The following is an 18,944-nucleotide window of genomic DNA, read 5'->3' on the forward strand; positions in this document are numbered from 1 at the left end:
GTCATGAAAACTACAAAAGTAATTGTACATATATAATATATATTATATATACAGACCATATTGTCAGCCAGCCTCCAGACCAGGGGTGAACTTTGTTGCAGCTGAATCCAATACAATTGAAGTAACTGCTGCGCTTTGATTCAGCACAAAAACTGTCTAAGGCATTACGATTGATGTTGGTCAGGCAGGATATTTAAAGATTAAGATTAAGATTCCTCTTTATTGTCCCACTCACAGCATGCAACATGCAAACATGGGGAAATTTGACCTCTGTATTTAACCCATCCGTGTGAACACAGCACACACGGAACACACGGAATACAATCCACACAGTGACCACACGGAACAGTGGAGCAATTGGGGTTTTTTAAATGTGTATTAAGCAACTAGAACAAAAAAAGAGAGAAAAATTGAGAATTAACCAGAAGTAATTACAAGAGGAAATTACTATTGGTTACATTATACTGGGGAGTTTCCTATTGCTCCTTACAAAAATGTTTTGGAGACTGTTTGAAGACTTAAGGTAAATTTTAGTATGTTTTAGTATGAGGCAGCTGCAACAGCTGAGACAGAAGTTAGAAGAGAAAGAAAAATGTAAGTCAAGCCAGGAAAGTGCAATGAAGGGACAGAAAACAAACACTGGCAGGGACAGATAATTCCTCACAAGTGTCTCAGTGTGTCATAATGCAGGATTCCGATTCCGACTCAGCCCCGCTGACAAGACAACAAGCTGAACAACACAAGCGGATGTTCCACAGACAGGAGCCTGAAAAGATGCAGGTTTTGAGAAGAGATGGTTCAGAGTAAGTTGTAGAGAAGGTTGTTTGAGAGAGAAATGTGCTCATATTGCAGTTCATTTATGCTTAACTATGCTTTCCTCGAGGTGCCCCTCGGCGCAATCACACACAGGCAAGGTCTACAAGCACATACTAAGGTCATATGGACTGATGACGCAGAGAAAGCTTTCAAGGACTTGAAACTGACCTTACAATCGACCCTGACCTTAGGACTCCCTTACCCTGACCAACCTTTCACACAAGCAGTTGATGAGAAGATGGCATCTGCTTCGGTGGGTCACACAGTACACATACATGTTCCAGAGAATACACCTGTACGAGTGACGACTGGTCCCCTCCATCGGACGACGATGGAACTCTGACCTCCATGGCATCCCTTCAGACAGCCAGGCCTGTGTGGCCTTAGAAGAAATCTACTTTCCCTCCTGTCAGTAACTGTAATAGTTGTTTTCCCTATCATTTGGATATTTGGCTGGCGCCTTGCTTCCAATTACAACCCTCTACAGTTCCATTCAACCACAGGTTGACACAGGATTGTAAACAGTGATCTCCACGCCTTGCTCTACATGTCAGAATGCCTGTGACCACAAACACAGCAATTGGCTTTACCCTACAATATTGGTGATGATAGATTTTGCATTCTTGTGAATTGATGTATTTGATGTTTTACTGTGGTTGTGCATTCTCTGATGTTGTCATGAATGACAAAAAGGGGGAATTGTAGTGGAAAAATAGCATTGTGTCAGCAAGCAATAAATAGCTTGCTTAAAAAATAACTACTATGGTAATTGTCTTTGTGAATGCTGACTGTGAAGTGCAAGAACAGCAATAAGAATTAAAGAATGTATTAGTTTATCTGGTATATAGGCCTTAATTAGTGTTGTTTTTATCTTCTTACATATTGTGGCCAACCCATAGACTGATCTCAGAACAGTGTTTTGTCTCATAAAGGAGCTGATGTTTCCTTTTTGCATTCATCTTGTAATTTACTGCCTACCTGTGAGTGCAGCAGGTTATTGTCCCTGGAAGCTAGTTTTGACATCCAGCCACTTATCAGACCAGTAGCCTTGATATACTCAGTATTATAAGAGAAGCAACAACACCCATGAACTGAACCAGACCTAATGTCTAATTACACAAGGCAGATCTCTAATGTTTTGCTGTCAGTGTGTAAAAGAGAGTTTTTCCTCCACAGTCGCCAAAGTGCTGCTCATTGTGAGAACTGTTGGGTTTCTCTATATTAATACGATTTTAAGGTCTTGACTTTCTATGTAAAATGCCTTATGATAATGTATATTATGATTTGGAGCTATACAAATAAGATTTAATTGAAATTGAATGAAAAGTTCAGAACACTATGAGGCCTGCAATAAATTTACATAGTGTTTGTTGCAATCATGTCTTCATTTATATCCAAGATTCTACTGGAAATTACTACATAAAATGGTTTTGGTTTTACTTTGGGGAAGTTCTTCTCAAATATAAAGACATATATATTTATATAGATATATATCTACATTAATATTATACTAATATATCCAAAAGATCAATATTTTCAAATGAAAACCTGTAGTGAATGTAATGGAAATTTTACATTTGTGTATGTTTAATTGCATGAGCAGACATGTATGTGGAGGACTGACCAAATGGTTGGCCAAATTGTTAATCTAAAAGACCAACTTTAAGGTTTGCGATGGTGGCTTAAGAGATTTGAGTTTTATGGCCTCGAAAAATAACAACTTTATGGTATCTCTGATTGGGATCAAATACCAGGGATCTCACAGGGGGGGTCATCCACAGAACATGTAAACATAAGGACAGGATGTCTCCTCCACTGAGTGAAACTACAGGAGGGTAATAAATACCTTTGCATGCTTAGTGGAAAGGGGCTGAGAGTTATAAGAACACAGATTCTCCTATGTTCTTTGCTCATTTGTGCATGTCAATCAGGTGATGTGTACTAATGAGTCCATCTGCTGAATTAAATTGTTAAGTGTTTGACTTTGTGCTTGTTTCACAGAAATTGCCACCACATGAATGCAACCAAGCATTGTGTATGTATCATTAATACAAATCTGAAATTTGTAACAAACCAACCTGATGAAAAATCAGTTGAGTTATCAACACTTTCATTGTGGATTGACCTAATGCACAAGATTCGACAGCGAAGCAAAACAGCAAACAAGATGTGGTCTGGTTAGAATTGAGAATATGCTTTATTGAATTTACCAGTAGAATTAAAGCAAACTGTCTGACACATCCTTTGTTTTAAGTGGTGACTAACTGGAGGTCAGCCAAATCAGCAAGGTGTGTGTGTGAGTGTTCCTTTACTTACTGTATATCTTTGTGAGGACCATTTGAAGCATAGACTTTACGGAGTCAGGACATTATTGGAAAGTGAGGACATTTTGACAAGTCCTCATTTTTTCAAAGGGCTGTTCTAGGGTTGAGATTTGGTTTTAGGGTTAGGATTAGAATTATGTTTGACGACTCTCTGCTACCCCCAGACCCCAACCCCCTGTAAAGTCTGCCCCTGGTCACAGTAAACTTGTAGTAACTTTTAGTTCCTTGTAAACCTTTTTGTGATTTTAGCTTTTCGTATATTACAAATCCTATTAATGACATAACACTTGTTTCTGATCTTCCTTCAAAGACACTGATGATGATGAGAGTTTCATTACTCCTCAATCTGTGTCATCACGCTCCGCAGTTTATCCAGCAGCACTGTGGAAGAAAAACCACAGTGTTAGTGTTATTATTTTAGATGCTTTCTAACATTGTGAGCTGTTTTTCAGAGTAAGGGTTTCAAATGATGTTACTTTCATCCCCACAAACACAGACTGTCAAAAATGATTAACTGAAACCCACTTGATATCTAAATACCTGCCTCAAGACAGCCGTACATGAGGCGAGGACAATGATTTATTTACCTCCTGCAGATGGTCTCTGGAAGCTATCATAGTCCCGGCAGGCATTGATCAGATGTGCCAGTTGTTCAGGACAGTCGTCAGGAAGAGGTTCTTGAAATTTATCTTTGTACACTTTCTGATAGATGTCCTCATTTGAACACCCTGGAAAAACCAAGAACCACAAGTGAGTGTGTGAGTGAGTGAGCCATCGATTGAGGGACTTTTAAACAGCTGCTATCTTGTCATCAAGAAGTGGTCCTCTTTTACTCAGCTCTGGTGTCAGGCCCTGCCTGCTTGCTAAGAACTAGATGCCCAATGTGCCAACATGTACAACTAAAACTATTCAAAGGTGCATTGGGATTTTATAAATGAGCTGTAACTAAGATTCCAAATTCATGTTTGGTATATTCAGAAAGAAACTAACAGTCCAATCTTCAGTTTCACGTACTCATACACAGTCCTGCCATTATCCAGTCCTGTTTATTCAGCAGAATCCAAGTTCTATCAGTTCATTCTGTCTTATCTATTCATTTTTTTAAGCTCTTTTAATCTGAATCTAAAAGCAAAACCAACCATGTTGGTTGCAAACAGGCTTCACATAAATGACCCATAATGCATTTATGGTATTTATGCAACAAGCAGTCTGGCTTTACACATGCTTGTACCACTGTAATTGCTGCAGTTGCTGTTGTGGGTGACATTGTTAACTTGCCTGGAAGCTTTCTTTTCTTTCCAATGCTTTCTTTCTGTTGATTGCAACACTTTGGTAACTTATCTGCTTTCTGTTGCCTTTGGTTCAACTCATATCTCTCTGATGGTTTATAATCAAGTACCTTAATAATTGATGAGGATTTTCCTCAAGCATCACTATCATTCTATCATCTATCATATCGTTATTTACTGGAAAATTATGTTTATTTCCAACTCAGGGCTATAACACCCATTTCCAACAGGCTGGTTTCTAACAATCTGATTGAACTTTGCAATGCATTGGCAAGCCTCTCTTGTCACATCTTTGAAGAGTTCCCACTTGGCGACTGGCGACTGCTGATCAAGCATTGATCTTGAACTTTTGTCAGCGAGTTGCAAAACTCGTCTGTGACTCACCATTTGAGCTGAAAATCGTTTAGTGCGAACTAAGCTTTAACTAACTAAATGACTGTTAATCTGCACGCAAAATTGTATATTATCTAAACTAAGATTTAACATGACAGGGAAATATATAATATTGCAGTATGTAGCATATTGAGGAATATGCTACATACTGAGGAATATGTAGCATATTGAGGAATATGCTACATACAGGAAGTGCACAGTGGAGAGATAATTTACACAATCACATACTCCAATTCTTCCTTAAAGCTACAATCCACTTTTCAAGTTTCAATGTGTGATTTGACTTTTGTGTATCCAAAATCTTGGAGTGGTGCAGGATGGTTTTTAGAAATGTAAAACAGAATTATTTGTTTGTATCTGAAGCTAATCTTGCTGACTGGCCTGCAGCCTCAGTGACAACAAATTACTATCAAACAGAACACAATGATATCTTGCAAAAAAAAAAAAAAAAAAACTTGACAATGTAAATCTTAAACAAGAAACAAGTTGCTGAGAGATAATTGGATGGCTATTGTTAAAAAAAAAACACAAACAGTGGAAAAGGAATCCAACTATTCAACTTTTAGCAACTGACTTTCTTTACTATAGGAAATGAATATCTGAGATGCCAAACTAAATTTAGGGTGGAGTGGGATATCCGCACATACACACCTTCAAAAGGTCTCCTACGAGTTGCAATTTCCCACAGGACGATACCAAAGCTGAAAGACAACATTCTCCATGATTGAGTTGTTTATCAATGGTTCATTGACAATATGAGGCAGGGATTACTGAGCAGCTGCTGTGTAAACACAATTAGTGCCACCATCAAGTAAATTAACCATTATAAAGGGTTCGTAAAGTATCTGCAGAGCATGTGGACCAAAACTGATTTAGCAGAAACTTTAAGAATACTTAGATAACTCGAGACTTTGACTGATTTAAAAAAAGTTCATCACCAATTAACTTAAAGGTGCTTTCCGTACATTATTCTCTGTCACAGACGACAAGGTATCAGGATGGCCGGTTGGGGCTAGCTGGTTAGCATGCTAGCTTCCATAGAATCAAAGACATGGTTAAAGCAGAAGTAAAATAACACTCGTCATTACTTTGCACCACTTTGAACTGGAAATCTTTCTGCCAGGTTCTTATGTGAAGAGCTGTTATTGCTAATATAAGATAGCAATAGCAAGCATACTTACAAATAGCACCTATGATGACCTTTGGGTATTTAAAACTCATGAATGTGAGAAAGTCACAACCCTGAAATTAGGATTTATTACTATTATTGTTATGTTTGCTTCATAAAATGTTGAATTGTTTTTAAAATACGTAGGGTGAATTCTGTTAATCTGGGACATTTCTTACATATTACATATTCTATGACTTATTCAGATATCTGTGTTACTTATTAGATCAACATCGTATACTTTTCTGTAATTCTTAAGATGTTTTCTAACCGCACCAGAAGAAAGAATGGAGATATCATACTGAGAGGAGACATGGCACACCTATTGGTGTTCTTTGTGCCAAAAACAAGAAAATTCTGCCTGAATTTGATCATCTGGGACAGGTCACTCTCTAATCAGGGACACTTGTATTAGGCTTTAAAAAAAAAAAAAAAAAAAATTCAAACAATTATTAGGTATTATGTTCTGTTATGATATTAAAAGTATATTTTAGAGTTTCTCTGAAGATTAAAGGGTGTTTTAATCATTGAAAAGGGTACTGGCTCCTACTCTGTTCCTGACTTTAGTATTTACAACCTGCTCCTCACAGGTTATGCCTGAAGACTTGCCCCCCTTCACATACACACACACACACACACAGACAGACACGCACTCACACACACAGACACACACACACACACACACACACACAAACACACACACACACACACAACCGCACATAGACACACACACAATGACACGCACGCACACACACACGCACATAAAGTGTGAAATGTAATGGGTAAATAATAATACATTTTATCTATAGGACACCTTTCATACATAAAATGCAGCTCAAAGTGCTTTACAATAAAATCAAAGACATGAAATAAGAGTTCAGTAAGAACACGTTATCGATAAAACAAAGACTTTGTAAAAAACCTGTAGAGATACAGTAGTATTTTGCTACTATGCCATTTTCTCGAAATACATACAAAGGTATGAAGGACCAAAAATGACATAAGTATAAATACATACATACATAAATAAATGCATAATTAAAGAAAATAAATAAATGTCTTAAATTTATTTCCACATTTATTCATTTATGTATTTCTGTGTCCGTATGCTAATGAGAAAGGCGGTCCTAACCTCAGTCTCATTCAGGATTGGTCACAGGAGTGTGACGATCCAGTTCTTCTACTTCTGCCTGTCAATGCTGACTGTGTTGTGTCAGTTCACACTTAAAAAGAACAAGTTCAAAGTTCAGTTCATGCAGATGAAAATGAACTAGTTCAGTCAATGAGTCTCGTCACTAAGATAGAAGTACAAATGTGTGTGAGTGTGAGTGTGTTTGATGGGGGGGCAAGTCTTCAGGCATAACCTGTGAGGAACAGGTTGTAAATACTAAAGTCAGGAACGGAGTAGGAGCCAGGAGCCTTTTCAATTTTTCACCCTTTAATCTTCAGAGACTCTAAAAAATAATTTAAATTAAAACAATATAAACTTTATATATATATACGTATATACATATATATATAATCTTTCACGTCTTTTATCCTTGCACGGTTCAGATAAAAGGCTTGAAAATCATCGGGCGGGGGTGTGGTACCTGTCACGTTGATGAAGACTTGGTGACATCAACCTTCAGGAAGTCATGTGATTTCAGTCACATGATATCCATGCTAACCTATAGTAAAATTCATGACTAGATTTTGTTAGAACAGGAAATAAACAGACTGAAGCGTAGGTTTTCCACATTAATGTCCCAGATTACCTGAATTCACCCCTATGATCAATCAGAAAATATTTGTACCACCCTTGGATATCGCTCCGTCACCACTGCTATAAAGCCTTAATAATTGGTGATTTAACAGAATGTGCTGCCACATAATTGACATCACTGTAAAACTGATGCGCTGCAGGTGTAACGCAGCGGTTGGTTAATCTGTGGGAGGTTTCTGACCTGTAAATCTCACACTCTTTGTTGTAGACGTGGTTGATGTCTTTGAGCGTCTGAGGAGAGGAGTAACACAGGGACCCACTATGTCTCTTTTTTTCCTTTGCTGGCTTTCTCAGTGACGTCTCTGTTCTTGCCAGTTCAAAACCTCCCAGCTGAAAAACAATAAAGTAAAAGACTTCATTCATGGTCCTCAGCACCTCAACCGCATCAATCCAGAGGGATTGAAGCCACCCCGGCATGATCTGTTTTCACTACCTTGACCCTGTAGCCTTCAGCCACCAGGAACTTGCTGCTGTTGATGCATCCATGAACCTTACTTTTTTCTTCAGTTTGGTGCAATCTTAAAAGAGAAAGAGATACTCAAATCATTTGATCACAATTATGGGCTTATAAACTGTAACTTAGTGTTTTATATTAACACTAAATAAAATTATGGAAGCTTGTATTTGTTGTTCTACGTCCACAAATAATTCTCACCTACTCTGCAGCTCTGTCTGCAGCGTCTTTACTCATTGTTTTGGTTGAATGGCACATATATTCAGTTCAGCAGCTGTTTACATCGAACAAGCTCAAAACAGCTTTTGCTGAGCAGGTATGCAAACAACAGGCATGCACATCAGGATAAAGAGTTGCTAGAGACCAAACACAGAGCTAAAAGCGAGGGAGAATACTGGACCAAAGAAACCAGAGCGAAGTGTATGTGGAAGGTAAAATTTACGCACAGTATTTTATGGAGTTCAGCTTTTCTGTTGCGAATAAAATAACTGAAATAGTTTGGTGGTATATCCTGGAGGAGAATCAGTGTCAGCCAAAGTGAAGTTACTTTCTTAATTGAAAATAACAGCCTTGACCTGACTGATCTCTTCTGCCATCTAGTGGCTAAAGATTATTCATTTACAATTTACACTATTAGTTTACTATTTTAATTTCAAAACAATGTTTTCTCGTTTGTCGAAGAACACATACATTTTTTGTTGTGACTAGCGCCTCCGTGTGGCCATCAATAAATCCCTTTACTTTGAGTTGTTGAAACTTTATTCTGTTATTTATTTAGTAGGTTGTTATCATTAGTTATTTTACATAATGTCTCAATATTATTTTTAGACGATACAATCATTTTAATTTAGACAATACAAATGTATGAATGAATCACTGAGCAGAACTCATTTACAACAAAGTACAAACTTTACTTTGTCAGTGATTCAATCCACTGAATTAAAGAAAATAGATTTTCAAGATCATTTTTGTATTTTAAAATTTTAATCAATATCATGTTGGAAGATTAAATACACCTTTACGGATGATTTTGTCATTTTACCTCACCTGCTCGAATAAATCTCCACCCCTCTTTTCTCTGTTAAATCTTTCCTTGCACATTCAAATTTGTCATTAAATCCAACACAATAGGATTAATCATCGTTTACTGACCGGTAGAGTCCTTGTGCTGCGTCCAGACACATACGAACTTTTCTGGTCCAGGGCATTTTAGAGGCAGAATCCAGAACCTCTCGGAGACTCCCCTTCTCACAGTACTCCATGATAATCAGGAACTGAGGGTTGGGCGCTTCACAAACATGCACATTGTTTTTATTCTAAAGGTTTAATGTGAATGGATCGTCTGTGATTTTCATCTTCACTCCTACTCACCATCCTCATCCAGGACACAGATGCCAAACATTCGCAGGATGTTGGGTGACTCAAAACGTCTCATGGTTTCAACTTCCTTATTGAAAACAGACCGTACCTCCCTACATTTCAGAGAACATGTTTGGATTGATACAATACAACAGACTCATCTCAATGGGGACTCAGTTTTCAGGCCAATCAACCATCATTCACTTCTTATTAGTTAATTTCAGTGTCATTTCAGTTCAGAGTCTTTGCGAAACGTAAAAGAAGCACTGAAAAGAATGTAACATTGGAGTCTGCTGCCACTCCATACAGGCTTCAGATAAACTCTGAGAAACATTTTTGTATTTTGTGGATGTTGATCCCCATCACTTCCATTGTAAATGCAAGACGTTGGGATTGCAAAAGGCCCAGCATAGAAGTGATTACCTGACACGTTTTAAGACAGACTAATTGTCAACCTGTCCCTTAATATCCCCTGACCCATGGTGATCAATACACTGGTGTTATTCACACGCTGATTTCATCTGAAGAACTGAAATTACATTTCTTCAGGACTGTTTTGTTTGTTGTAAAATTAGCCGAAATAGATAATGGAATATTTTTGAAATGTCGCAAAACGAAAACAAAACAAGCTGTTGCTAAAGAGAAAAAGAACCCTTAAGAAAAAAAAGAAGAAACAATCTATGAGAAAAAAGAGAGAAGGACTGAGTAAACATTCTCTTCTTCTTCCTCTTCTTTTTTGAGTTGTTAAATTAGTTCAATAAAAAGGTAAAAACCACCTCAAGAGAGTGTAAAAACTTTTTTGTTTCTAATCTGTTTTGCAAAATGTAGGAAGTTATTTTCTGTCATTTTCAGGGGTAATTGTCCAAATTACACAAAAAAAACAGGAGGAATGTGGAGCTCCATGCAGATCTTATAACAACCAAAAACATTATAAAAACAGAGGAGTGAACCCTCTTGCACTTTGCCTTTTAATGGATTTTTGAAAATGTTGAATATATCACTTTAAGCCTGCAGCCTCAAGGACTGTAAAAAACAACATCATACTTTATATTGGACGGAGTCATAATAATTAAAATAAAATAACACAGGTAGTGTTGTCTGGCCAGTTAAAACTCAATGAAATTAATAAAGTACTCAATGAAATTAATAAAGTACTTCTGATTCTGATCTGAGTATCCTTCTGCAGTGGAGCACTGACCTTGGACTGGCTTTCACAGGGTCTGTATATCTCTTGATGACCACTGTGAATCCATTATACTCTCCTTTGTAGACCTCTGAGGTCAATGTCTTCATGAAGGGTTTTTTGGGATGCTCGTACTTCAGTTCATCTGGTTTGATCACTCGAATATCCACGTCGGTCATGCTGGGCTTATTCACTGTGGAAATGCACAATTCAATTCAATTTTTTTCGTAAAGCACTCGAATCACAACACACATCATCTAGCGAGAGACCAGGAACATTTGAGTCTGTCATCTGTCATCATGGCAACAGCTATGTCACATGACACAAGACTGATTTTCTGACAGCATGAACAAGTATTGAATATAACACTGACATACCATCACCAACTTATCAAACAGCTGCATATTTCCACATCCAGCCATTCCAGAACTACACAATCATTACTCTGGAGTGGCGCTTGTGTCCATGTGATAAATCTACATCCAATATTGATTTTCTTTGGGTCCCCACCACCTCCTGAGGGAAATAGCAGGCTCTACAGAAGCTGAATGCTCAATGTGTGCTCTGCTGATTGCTGCTGACACGATAGTAACATAAATAAGCTGAAACTCACTATGAAGCTCCATAAAACAAAGGGGGGCTTCAGATTCAGGAGATGATTCTCAGCAGATTCGTCACTATCATAAACATTATTTCCACATTGCAACTTGATGCAATGTCATCATGTCATCGTCAATATATAATAGAGCTTTTTAAACAAGCTGGAGACGTTACATGTTCTGTCAAGTTACAGTGGCAATTAGTTTAAATACGGCAATCATTCGGATAGCGAGCCCATGAGTGTTAGGAGTCGATGCAGAGTGGAAAATGACATAGTCACAATTGTCATAGAGTTTCATCACCAGAAGAAATATTTTGTACATTGTACTGGGCAGCTCTATTTTCACCGAGGTATTTACTTTACAGTGTGGAGCTGAGACAAGTACAACTGTGTCAGCTCCATTATTTATTTCTATGGTTTCTACCATTGCTACAGCATGTAGCACGATTTGCAATGAAATACTAATCTAGAAGCTTGTGATCGGGTGTACTCACATATCTCCACAAGCTTTTCCACATTGATTTTGACATGTTCAAATTCTCTTTGCATGGCGTCCATTTTCTCTTGCTGCTTCTTCATGTACTCCAGGAGCACTGAGAAAGAGATGAACACAGATGACACAAAGGCAACGAGACCTGCTGATCCACAGGATTACAATGTCAATTTAGAAAAACGCTTGTGAAATAATTAAAGTCTAAGCACATCACAAATACTTCCAGCCATAAAACTTGATGAAAATCCAAACTTGGTCAAGACAATATCTGTTTGATTACATTTTGGGTCATGTGCAACACAGACAGACTTCTACCATGAGGGTGTTTCATTCAGGACACAGAGGAATTACAAGGTTCAGTAACCTTCATGTAAGAAATACTGTCCTGTCCCACCTCAAGAGTGAAGTGACAATGTTTGTGTTAGATTCTTACAAAGTTCGCATTGGCAAAACTTCTATTTCACCAATTAAAGGTTCTTGCATTGCTTTAATTTGACTGGTTGATGAGCGAAGAGAAACTTTACTTTGAATCTATTAAATACTCTTTCAAAATATTCTTCTAGATTTCTTGCTTCTGTTTGATCAGTCAACGAATAACAGAAACCCTGAAACTGGGGGCAACATATTAAGCCTAGACAGGTCATCAAGTCGATCACAGGCCTGAAACACAATTTTCAGACATGAACTCCAGAAAAGCTATCTCTAGACTCTAGAGTCTAGAATCTACCTTTCACAGATGAAGAATGTAGCAGGAGATTCCTAAATCAGATGTGTTCACAACAGTAGAGTTCATGTAAGGAGAGGCACAGCAGGAGGCAGGTTATAACATATGAAGTGTGCTGCGGAGACCACATTTTGTTTACCATTTTAGGTGTATGGCACTTTTTTTTATCTTAAGAAATTTTTAAAAAAAATCAATCCATTTTTCGAACTTCATTTGTTTGAAATATGATCAAGATGTCCACTCGCTTGTGGTAGATAATCTCTGGCTCTCTTCTCACATGGGCTCATCCTAACTTTGTGTGTTTTCTAGGGGGCTGGCAGGAGAAACTCCAGAGAGTGTCTGCAGTGATTGACTCAGACATTTGCGTTACCATGTTCAGCCTCTCCAAATATAATCAGGAGATTATCCGGAGTTAAGTGAATATCTTAAACTAGCTAGTGACAAACAACAATTCGCACTAACAGTCACACAGGCAACTCAGAGTCACTGGTCAACCTAACCTGCATGTCTTTGATGAACTCCCACACAAAAATGTAACCAGGGTTCAAACCCAAAACCCTCTCGCTGTGAGGGGACAGTGACACCTGCCTATTGAAAAGTACTTTGAATATAAAAAAAAGCATAGTTCTTCTAGTGACAGTGGAGCTGATAATGTGTTCATCTTATACTGAAGTTGTACTAATCACCAATATGTAACTTGTAAATCATGCTCATGTCAACATCAAGGAAATTAAAAAAAAAGATTCAATACATTCAATTTGATAAGATAGAAGTGGCTGATGAAATGAAATGGACATGTACGCCTGTTGTAAGCAATAGTCTGTCCTTCAATGAAACTGAACAACCTACTCAGCATCATTACAATGGTCCTTACTGAAAAATGATCATTCCAATCTCTGCTCTCATGTGCAAGGATGTTTCACATGTTTTAAAAAGGTTCCAGAGTCCTGAACAAAGTTTATGCTAATATTTTTCCATTTTTAAAATTAAGGAAAACGATGAACATATTACTTATTCTAAAGGGTCTGATTTACATTTCTATGAACATAAAATTGAATAGGTCAACTTTAAGTAATATCAAATTTAAGCGTATGCAGACACATACTGAGTTTGGATTTTAAGATAAATCTAAGCAACAAAACTAAAGTCAAAATCAGCTTTCCTCACATTTCTTGAGCTCTGCATCGTCCTCCTTCCCATCGGCCTCATCGATTTTCACCCTGGAGGTCAGTTCAAACACTTGGTACAGCGCGTTCCCCTGCTCCACCTGCAGAGCACCCGACAGCAGCTGGAAGGCATCATTGAGGCGTTCATTCACACTGTTGAATTCGTCTCCATGGCTGTTGGAGCTCAGGATGCGCTCCATCCAGTTGGTCAATGTGTACTTCTGGATGAGATGCTTTGCTGATTTCAGAGTGATGGAGAGTTCCCTGAGGGCTTTCTCCACGTCAGCAGAGGCTTGAACCGTGTCCCTCTTTTTGATGGACCTCACCAGCTCCTCCAGGGCTTGGACTCGGCAAGACACACGGCGGGAGCGTTTCTTATTGGCCTTCACATTCTCAACCAGGGTGTAGATCTGTGAGGCAATGGACAGGATGGGATCTATAAAGTCCATAACCAGCTAAAGAGAGACAGAGAGGAAGTTATGTTATGCCAATGAGATGGAAGAAATCAGAGATGCATGCAAATTAAGGTGTAACTACTAAGATTAAGTAATCTACAGTTTTCCCAACTGAAATATCTAGAAGTAAAGTGAGTTAATCTTCAATTCCCTGAGCAAGCCTGATTTTAAAAACTTTCTCTGCTGCTGTGGCTTCTTGCCAGAAGGAGAGGGTGATGATGTTGGCTTGCCAAGAGCTTCATTGTGATTATAATAAAAGAGGTTAGAATTCTCCCTCCAAACAACCCTATCTCTTCAAGCCAGACTGAACACTGCACTGACTGGACCTACTGGATTAGGACTAGCTGGTTAGCATGCTAATTTAAGGAGACCAAAACAAGTGATTGAACCTTGGCCCAGCTTCTTTTTTTTTTTTTTAAAGAAAATAATTCCTAACAAGGAACATATTAGTGATGTTTTTTAAAAAACTACAGCAACCAACTGTTTAAGCAGATTACTGACAATTTTCTGTTAATTAATACCATAAGTAGTGTCAATTTATTTTACTTCTGTAGGAACCACTGGGCACACAAACTGAGTAGGGAAGTCAAAAGTATTGAGATAGATACAGCCGTTGTTTATTTCTGTCTTTTTAAGGCATTTGCTGATGGAGTAAAATATCACGTCCTACAGCAGGAACTGAAACTTTCCTGATGTTACTGAGTCTTGATTTACTTCAAAATAAAGAAGAATTCAGACAGATTTAATGCTGCAGGTCTCTGGACATACAGTATTAACATAAACAATGTACTGTATCTGAATTAAACACAAACTGCTCTGTATGTGGGCCAATCGATCAATGTTTTGAATCATTGGAAGGCGTCATGGGCTATGATGTTAAGGGTTCTTTATTACAGAGCCTGTGTACTGATTAACTGTCATAGAGAGAGACAATCTGAGCTTACTCCTTCATTCACAGAGTACCTGGTGAGAAAAACGTTACCTTCATGGTGTCCATATTGGGATGAATGCTGAAATGAATAAAAACCCTTTGGGCTCTTTGTCATGTATTGAGTATTACTAGTAATCATTGTTACTCCGGCTTTCTTGTTAAATAACGATGAAATGATTCACAAGTTGGATTGTGTCTTTTTTAAGATCTTGGACTTTTGTGCAGCAGCCTGAGACAACAGTTTGTTGTGATACCGTGCTACCTAAATACATTTGATTGATTCATTGATTCATTGTAGGCTACAAAGATACACTGCACTCATGAAAAACTAAATGCGCAATATTTTTATGAGTGCAAAATTAAATCTGCTTGTCCACCACCTAGTTTGCATTCACCTAAATGGCCAAGCAGCTCAAAGTGGTTGATGAGAAAAACTTGATGAGTGCAGTAGATGAAAAGTCAGAGTTATTACAATGCTACACCCAGAGGGGAACATGAATGTCTGAAATGAATTCACTTCAAATTGTTGATAAAGATATTTGACCCAAGACCCAAATGTCAGCCTCATGGTGACTCTAAGGAAAAGGTCAGAGGATCACTAACATCTTTAGGATTCCCCCTCTGGGAACCATCCAGTACTAGTTGAGTGATTTCACAGGATGAATGAAGTCACCAAAGTCATTAGAATTCATCCTGTGGGGACTATGAATGACAAATTGGTGCAAAATTTAAAGGCAATCCATTAAATCATTATTGAGCTGCAGTATAGAGTGCAAACATAAGTGATGGGCCACCCTGCCACAAGCATGGCTAATCAATTATGGCCTCAACCACTAAAGTGCAGTGGATGATATTATCAATCCTCTGCATTGAGAGAAGATTATTAAGAATTGTTCGTTGATTCTAAATGGTCCTCATTCTTCATTAATCTGTGCGCAGCAAGGTATTGTTTTCACCCATGTCTGTGTGTGTATGTTTTATGTAAGTATGTGCTCAAGTAAAATAACACAACATATGGATGGATTTTCACCAAACTTTGTGTGAATAATATTTCAGAATCAGAATCAGGATTCTTTATTGCCAAGTAAGTAACATACGAGGAATTTGACTTGGTGTTGGTAGGTCACAGTGGTCAATAAAAAATAAATAAATAAATAAAGTAAATATACATTAAATACTCGTAATGTACACACATTGAAGGTATGCTTTATTAGTATCCTATTTATGAGACGATCTCCAAATTATCAGCTTTTGGAGTTGATCAGTTTGGGGTGTGGTGGTAAAAATATGTGTACTTGTAGCGCCGACATACCACCAATTTGATCATATGGAAGATGTATCTACAGCTCTGTGCAAACATTCTTGTACCCACCCATTTATTGTTGTCCATTCTTCATCCTTCTGTTCAAGAGCACCAATTGTGTACAATCAGCACCAAGTGCTCCAAGTACTCTCCAAAAATATTCATAATTTTTCTGTATTTCCATTTAAAGCAATTGTTTGTATTAGAGTTCTTATGTGTCTACAAATCCTTCTTTGACTGTGTATAGAAGAGTTGTTCAGCAGGTAAATACTTGTCTTTGTTCAATCTGAATTTTGTTTTTTCTGCTCAGCCAGTGACATGCATGTGAGCAGGTTAACTCCACCTTAAACTCAGCTAAAAGAGCTGCTCCTCAGACAGAATTCATGTTGGAGCAAGGAGCAGAGTTATCATCTTTTGTTCTTGGATAATAACTCACCCAGGTGTCAGTTTTCAACAGGTATGTTGCCCAATACCGCTTCAGCAAAGTTTTAAACCGCCATAACAATGGACCGTGGCTTTGAGGAGAACAAGACTTGTACTCCTAATGTCATATCTGAATTTACAGCAGACAAACCTTCTTACGGAGTCAACAGCCATAGGGAGCTGTCAGCGGAGAGACAGCCAAAACAAAAAGATTACTCACCTGTGAGTGGAAGTCAATGAACGCTGACTGTCTCGACCAAAGAATACTGTCTGGTGTTTGAGTGCCGGGAGAAAATGAAACCGCCTCTGTAGACTTCAAGACCTGATGCTCACAACTTCCTCTTCCTCTATGACAGTTACAGTACTTCCCCCCTCTGCATTTTGCTTGTGCACCTCTACTCTGACACACCCTGGATTTATTAACCTGATGGTTGAAGCAGAAGTATAACTCACTTCGGGGCCGATGGGGGTGCAGGGCAGATGAGGTCTGTGACTTGCTGTTTTATTGATGATCTGTCAGACCAGCTGTTTTCAGGGTCAGGGGATGGATTAGTACCGGGGGGCCTCGAGACCAAACTGATTTTCAACCTGAATAATTAAATAATACACAGTTTGACAAACATTCACCTGCTGTGCAATAGCTTCAAATCATATGTAGAGTGAACCTATAGTTATTTTGTAAAGCACCACAACACCCTTTGTTGAGGAATATTTGTATATCATCACACATTACTGTATACTGGTACTATATACCGTATTATGTATATATAGAGTATATTACATTATATCTGTACACCATTAAGAGAAGTGTGTCTGTCTCCCTTCTCTCTCTAAGCAGTACCCAACAATGGACAATGGTGACATTATGGTTAAAATAATAATAATGTTGATGTGAACACAAGAAACTTCCTGAAACAAAGGGAACAAAAACTTAACTAAACCAACAACCCAATTGATAATTAAACAAGATCTCAAAACATACAGACTCAAAACAAGTCAAACAGAAATGTACCTAAACTAAGCAAACTTAATAAATCTGAACCAAACGAGCGAATCAAAACAACAGAAATGAGCAAACCAGGCAAACAAAGAAAAACCTAACAAAAGCAGAACAGGACAACAGGAAACCACCACCAGGGACCAGCAAGAGACTGCACTGAGCCAGCCGAGGCCTTTTATACTGCACCTGGGCAGGGGGAGGAGCTGAGGGAGGAGTCCTGCTGGACTACCTGGGCTGCGTTCACAACGCTTCACTACATTGACATCAGGTCAGAGATGAGAGGAGGAGTTATTGGTTGAATATTTTGAACCGAGCCATGTTGTTTTATTTAAACACACTGATGAGTGGAGATTTGTTCAAGAATTAAAACTATTAATGATATCAATTGTTCAGAGTATAAGTATTGAACAATGTGCCTCCACTGAAGACAAAAACAGGAAATGCTCTCTTTCTTGGAAATGGTGAACGATTCTAGACACTGAATCTACCAGTAAGCAGAAACAGAAGTGTCATTACTGTCCTGTTGCTTACTACTCGTCATGCTTGTCTCCTGTTGTTCTTGTCTGTCTCAGAGCTGTAGCCGCTGTTGCTCTAAAGATTTAAAGAAAAAGAAAAAGCAGATTTCACCCATTGTTTTGGATCATGATTATGTGTTTCATGTTCCCCATTCAGTTTTGCATATCTCATACATTTGTGCTACTCAGCACATGACAGCAGCTTGTAAGTCTGGCTTCTGAACCCTATGATGGATGAAAATGATGACCATGACTGTGTTGGGGTTATTAACTAGAGACCAGATTTGTTGCAGACACCAATACCTGATTTGATTCTGTACATGGACAGGTCAGTAAGCAGACCATCTGATAAAATAAAAAATAGATAAATAATATTGCTATGCTGTAATAACTGAATTAAAAGTATTGGAAGCACGAGCATTACCTTCTGGTACCTCTGCTCAAGCCACAGTAAGTGATTGTAATGTTTCTAATATAAAGCTTAGTTAACATGTACATCCAGCATCGTGTTTGTCTCATTCTACACAATCCTACTGTCTAACCAAGGAAAAACAAGCTACAAGTAGGAACACTACTGCTTGC

General features: G+C 38.2%; 1 protein-coding gene across 3 annotated transcripts; it reads right to left on the minus strand.

The window, feature by feature from the left end:
- Window positions 1–2,989: 2,989 nt before the first annotated feature.
- LOC109624097 (mixed lineage kinase domain-like protein) lies at window positions 2,990–17,992 on the minus strand. Of its 3 annotated transcripts, XM_069527920.1 has the most exons (12): window positions 17,860–17,992; window positions 17,301–17,435; window positions 13,737–14,190; window positions 11,847–11,945; window positions 10,767–10,944; window positions 9,581–9,681; window positions 9,362–9,497; window positions 8,189–8,273; window positions 7,937–8,085; window positions 5,474–5,523; window positions 3,728–3,868; window positions 2,990–3,521 (listed from the first exon to the last, which is right to left on the minus strand). In XM_069527920.1, the coding sequence occupies exons 3-12, from the start codon at window positions 14,182–14,184 to the stop codon at window positions 3,475–3,477; spliced, it is 1,434 nt and encodes a 477-aa protein (XP_069384021.1). In that variant the 5' UTR covers window positions 14,185–14,190; window positions 17,301–17,435; window positions 17,860–17,992; the 3' UTR covers window positions 2,990–3,474. The 3 variants fall into 3 exon arrangements, 2 of the variants coding, with proteins under 2 accessions (XP_069384021.1, XP_069384020.1); XM_069527919.1 differs by lacking the exon at window positions 17,860–17,992 and having other exon boundaries at window positions 17,068–17,430; XR_011243375.1 differs by lacking the exons at window positions 5,474–5,523; window positions 17,301–17,435; window positions 17,860–17,992 and adding an exon at window positions 17,068–17,225.
- Between the last annotated feature and the right edge of the window lie 952 nt (window positions 17,993–18,944).

This window comes from Paralichthys olivaceus, chromosome 7, assembly GCF_024713975.1.
Source record: "Paralichthys olivaceus isolate ysfri-2021 chromosome 7, ASM2471397v2, whole genome shotgun sequence".
In the NCBI taxonomy this organism is placed as follows: Eukaryota; Metazoa; Chordata; class Actinopteri; order Pleuronectiformes; family Paralichthyidae; genus Paralichthys; species Paralichthys olivaceus.

What these genes read in the sequence shown, in the direction of transcription:
- LOC109624097 (XM_069527920.1), bottom strand. Translation starts at nt 14,184, where the DNA reads ATGGACTTTATAGATCCCATCCTGTCCATTGCCTCACAGATCTACACC. An exon ending in CGATGCAGAGCTCAAGAAAT is followed by an intron (nt 11,946 to 13,736) that starts GTGAGGAAAGCT and finishes TCTCTTTCTCAG; the next exon opens with TGCTCCTGGAGTACATGAAG. An exon ending in CTGTGTCCTGGATGAGGATG is followed by an intron (nt 9,498 to 9,580) that starts GTGAGTAGGAGT and finishes ATGTTTGTGAAG; the next exon opens with CGCCCAACCCTCAGTTCCTG.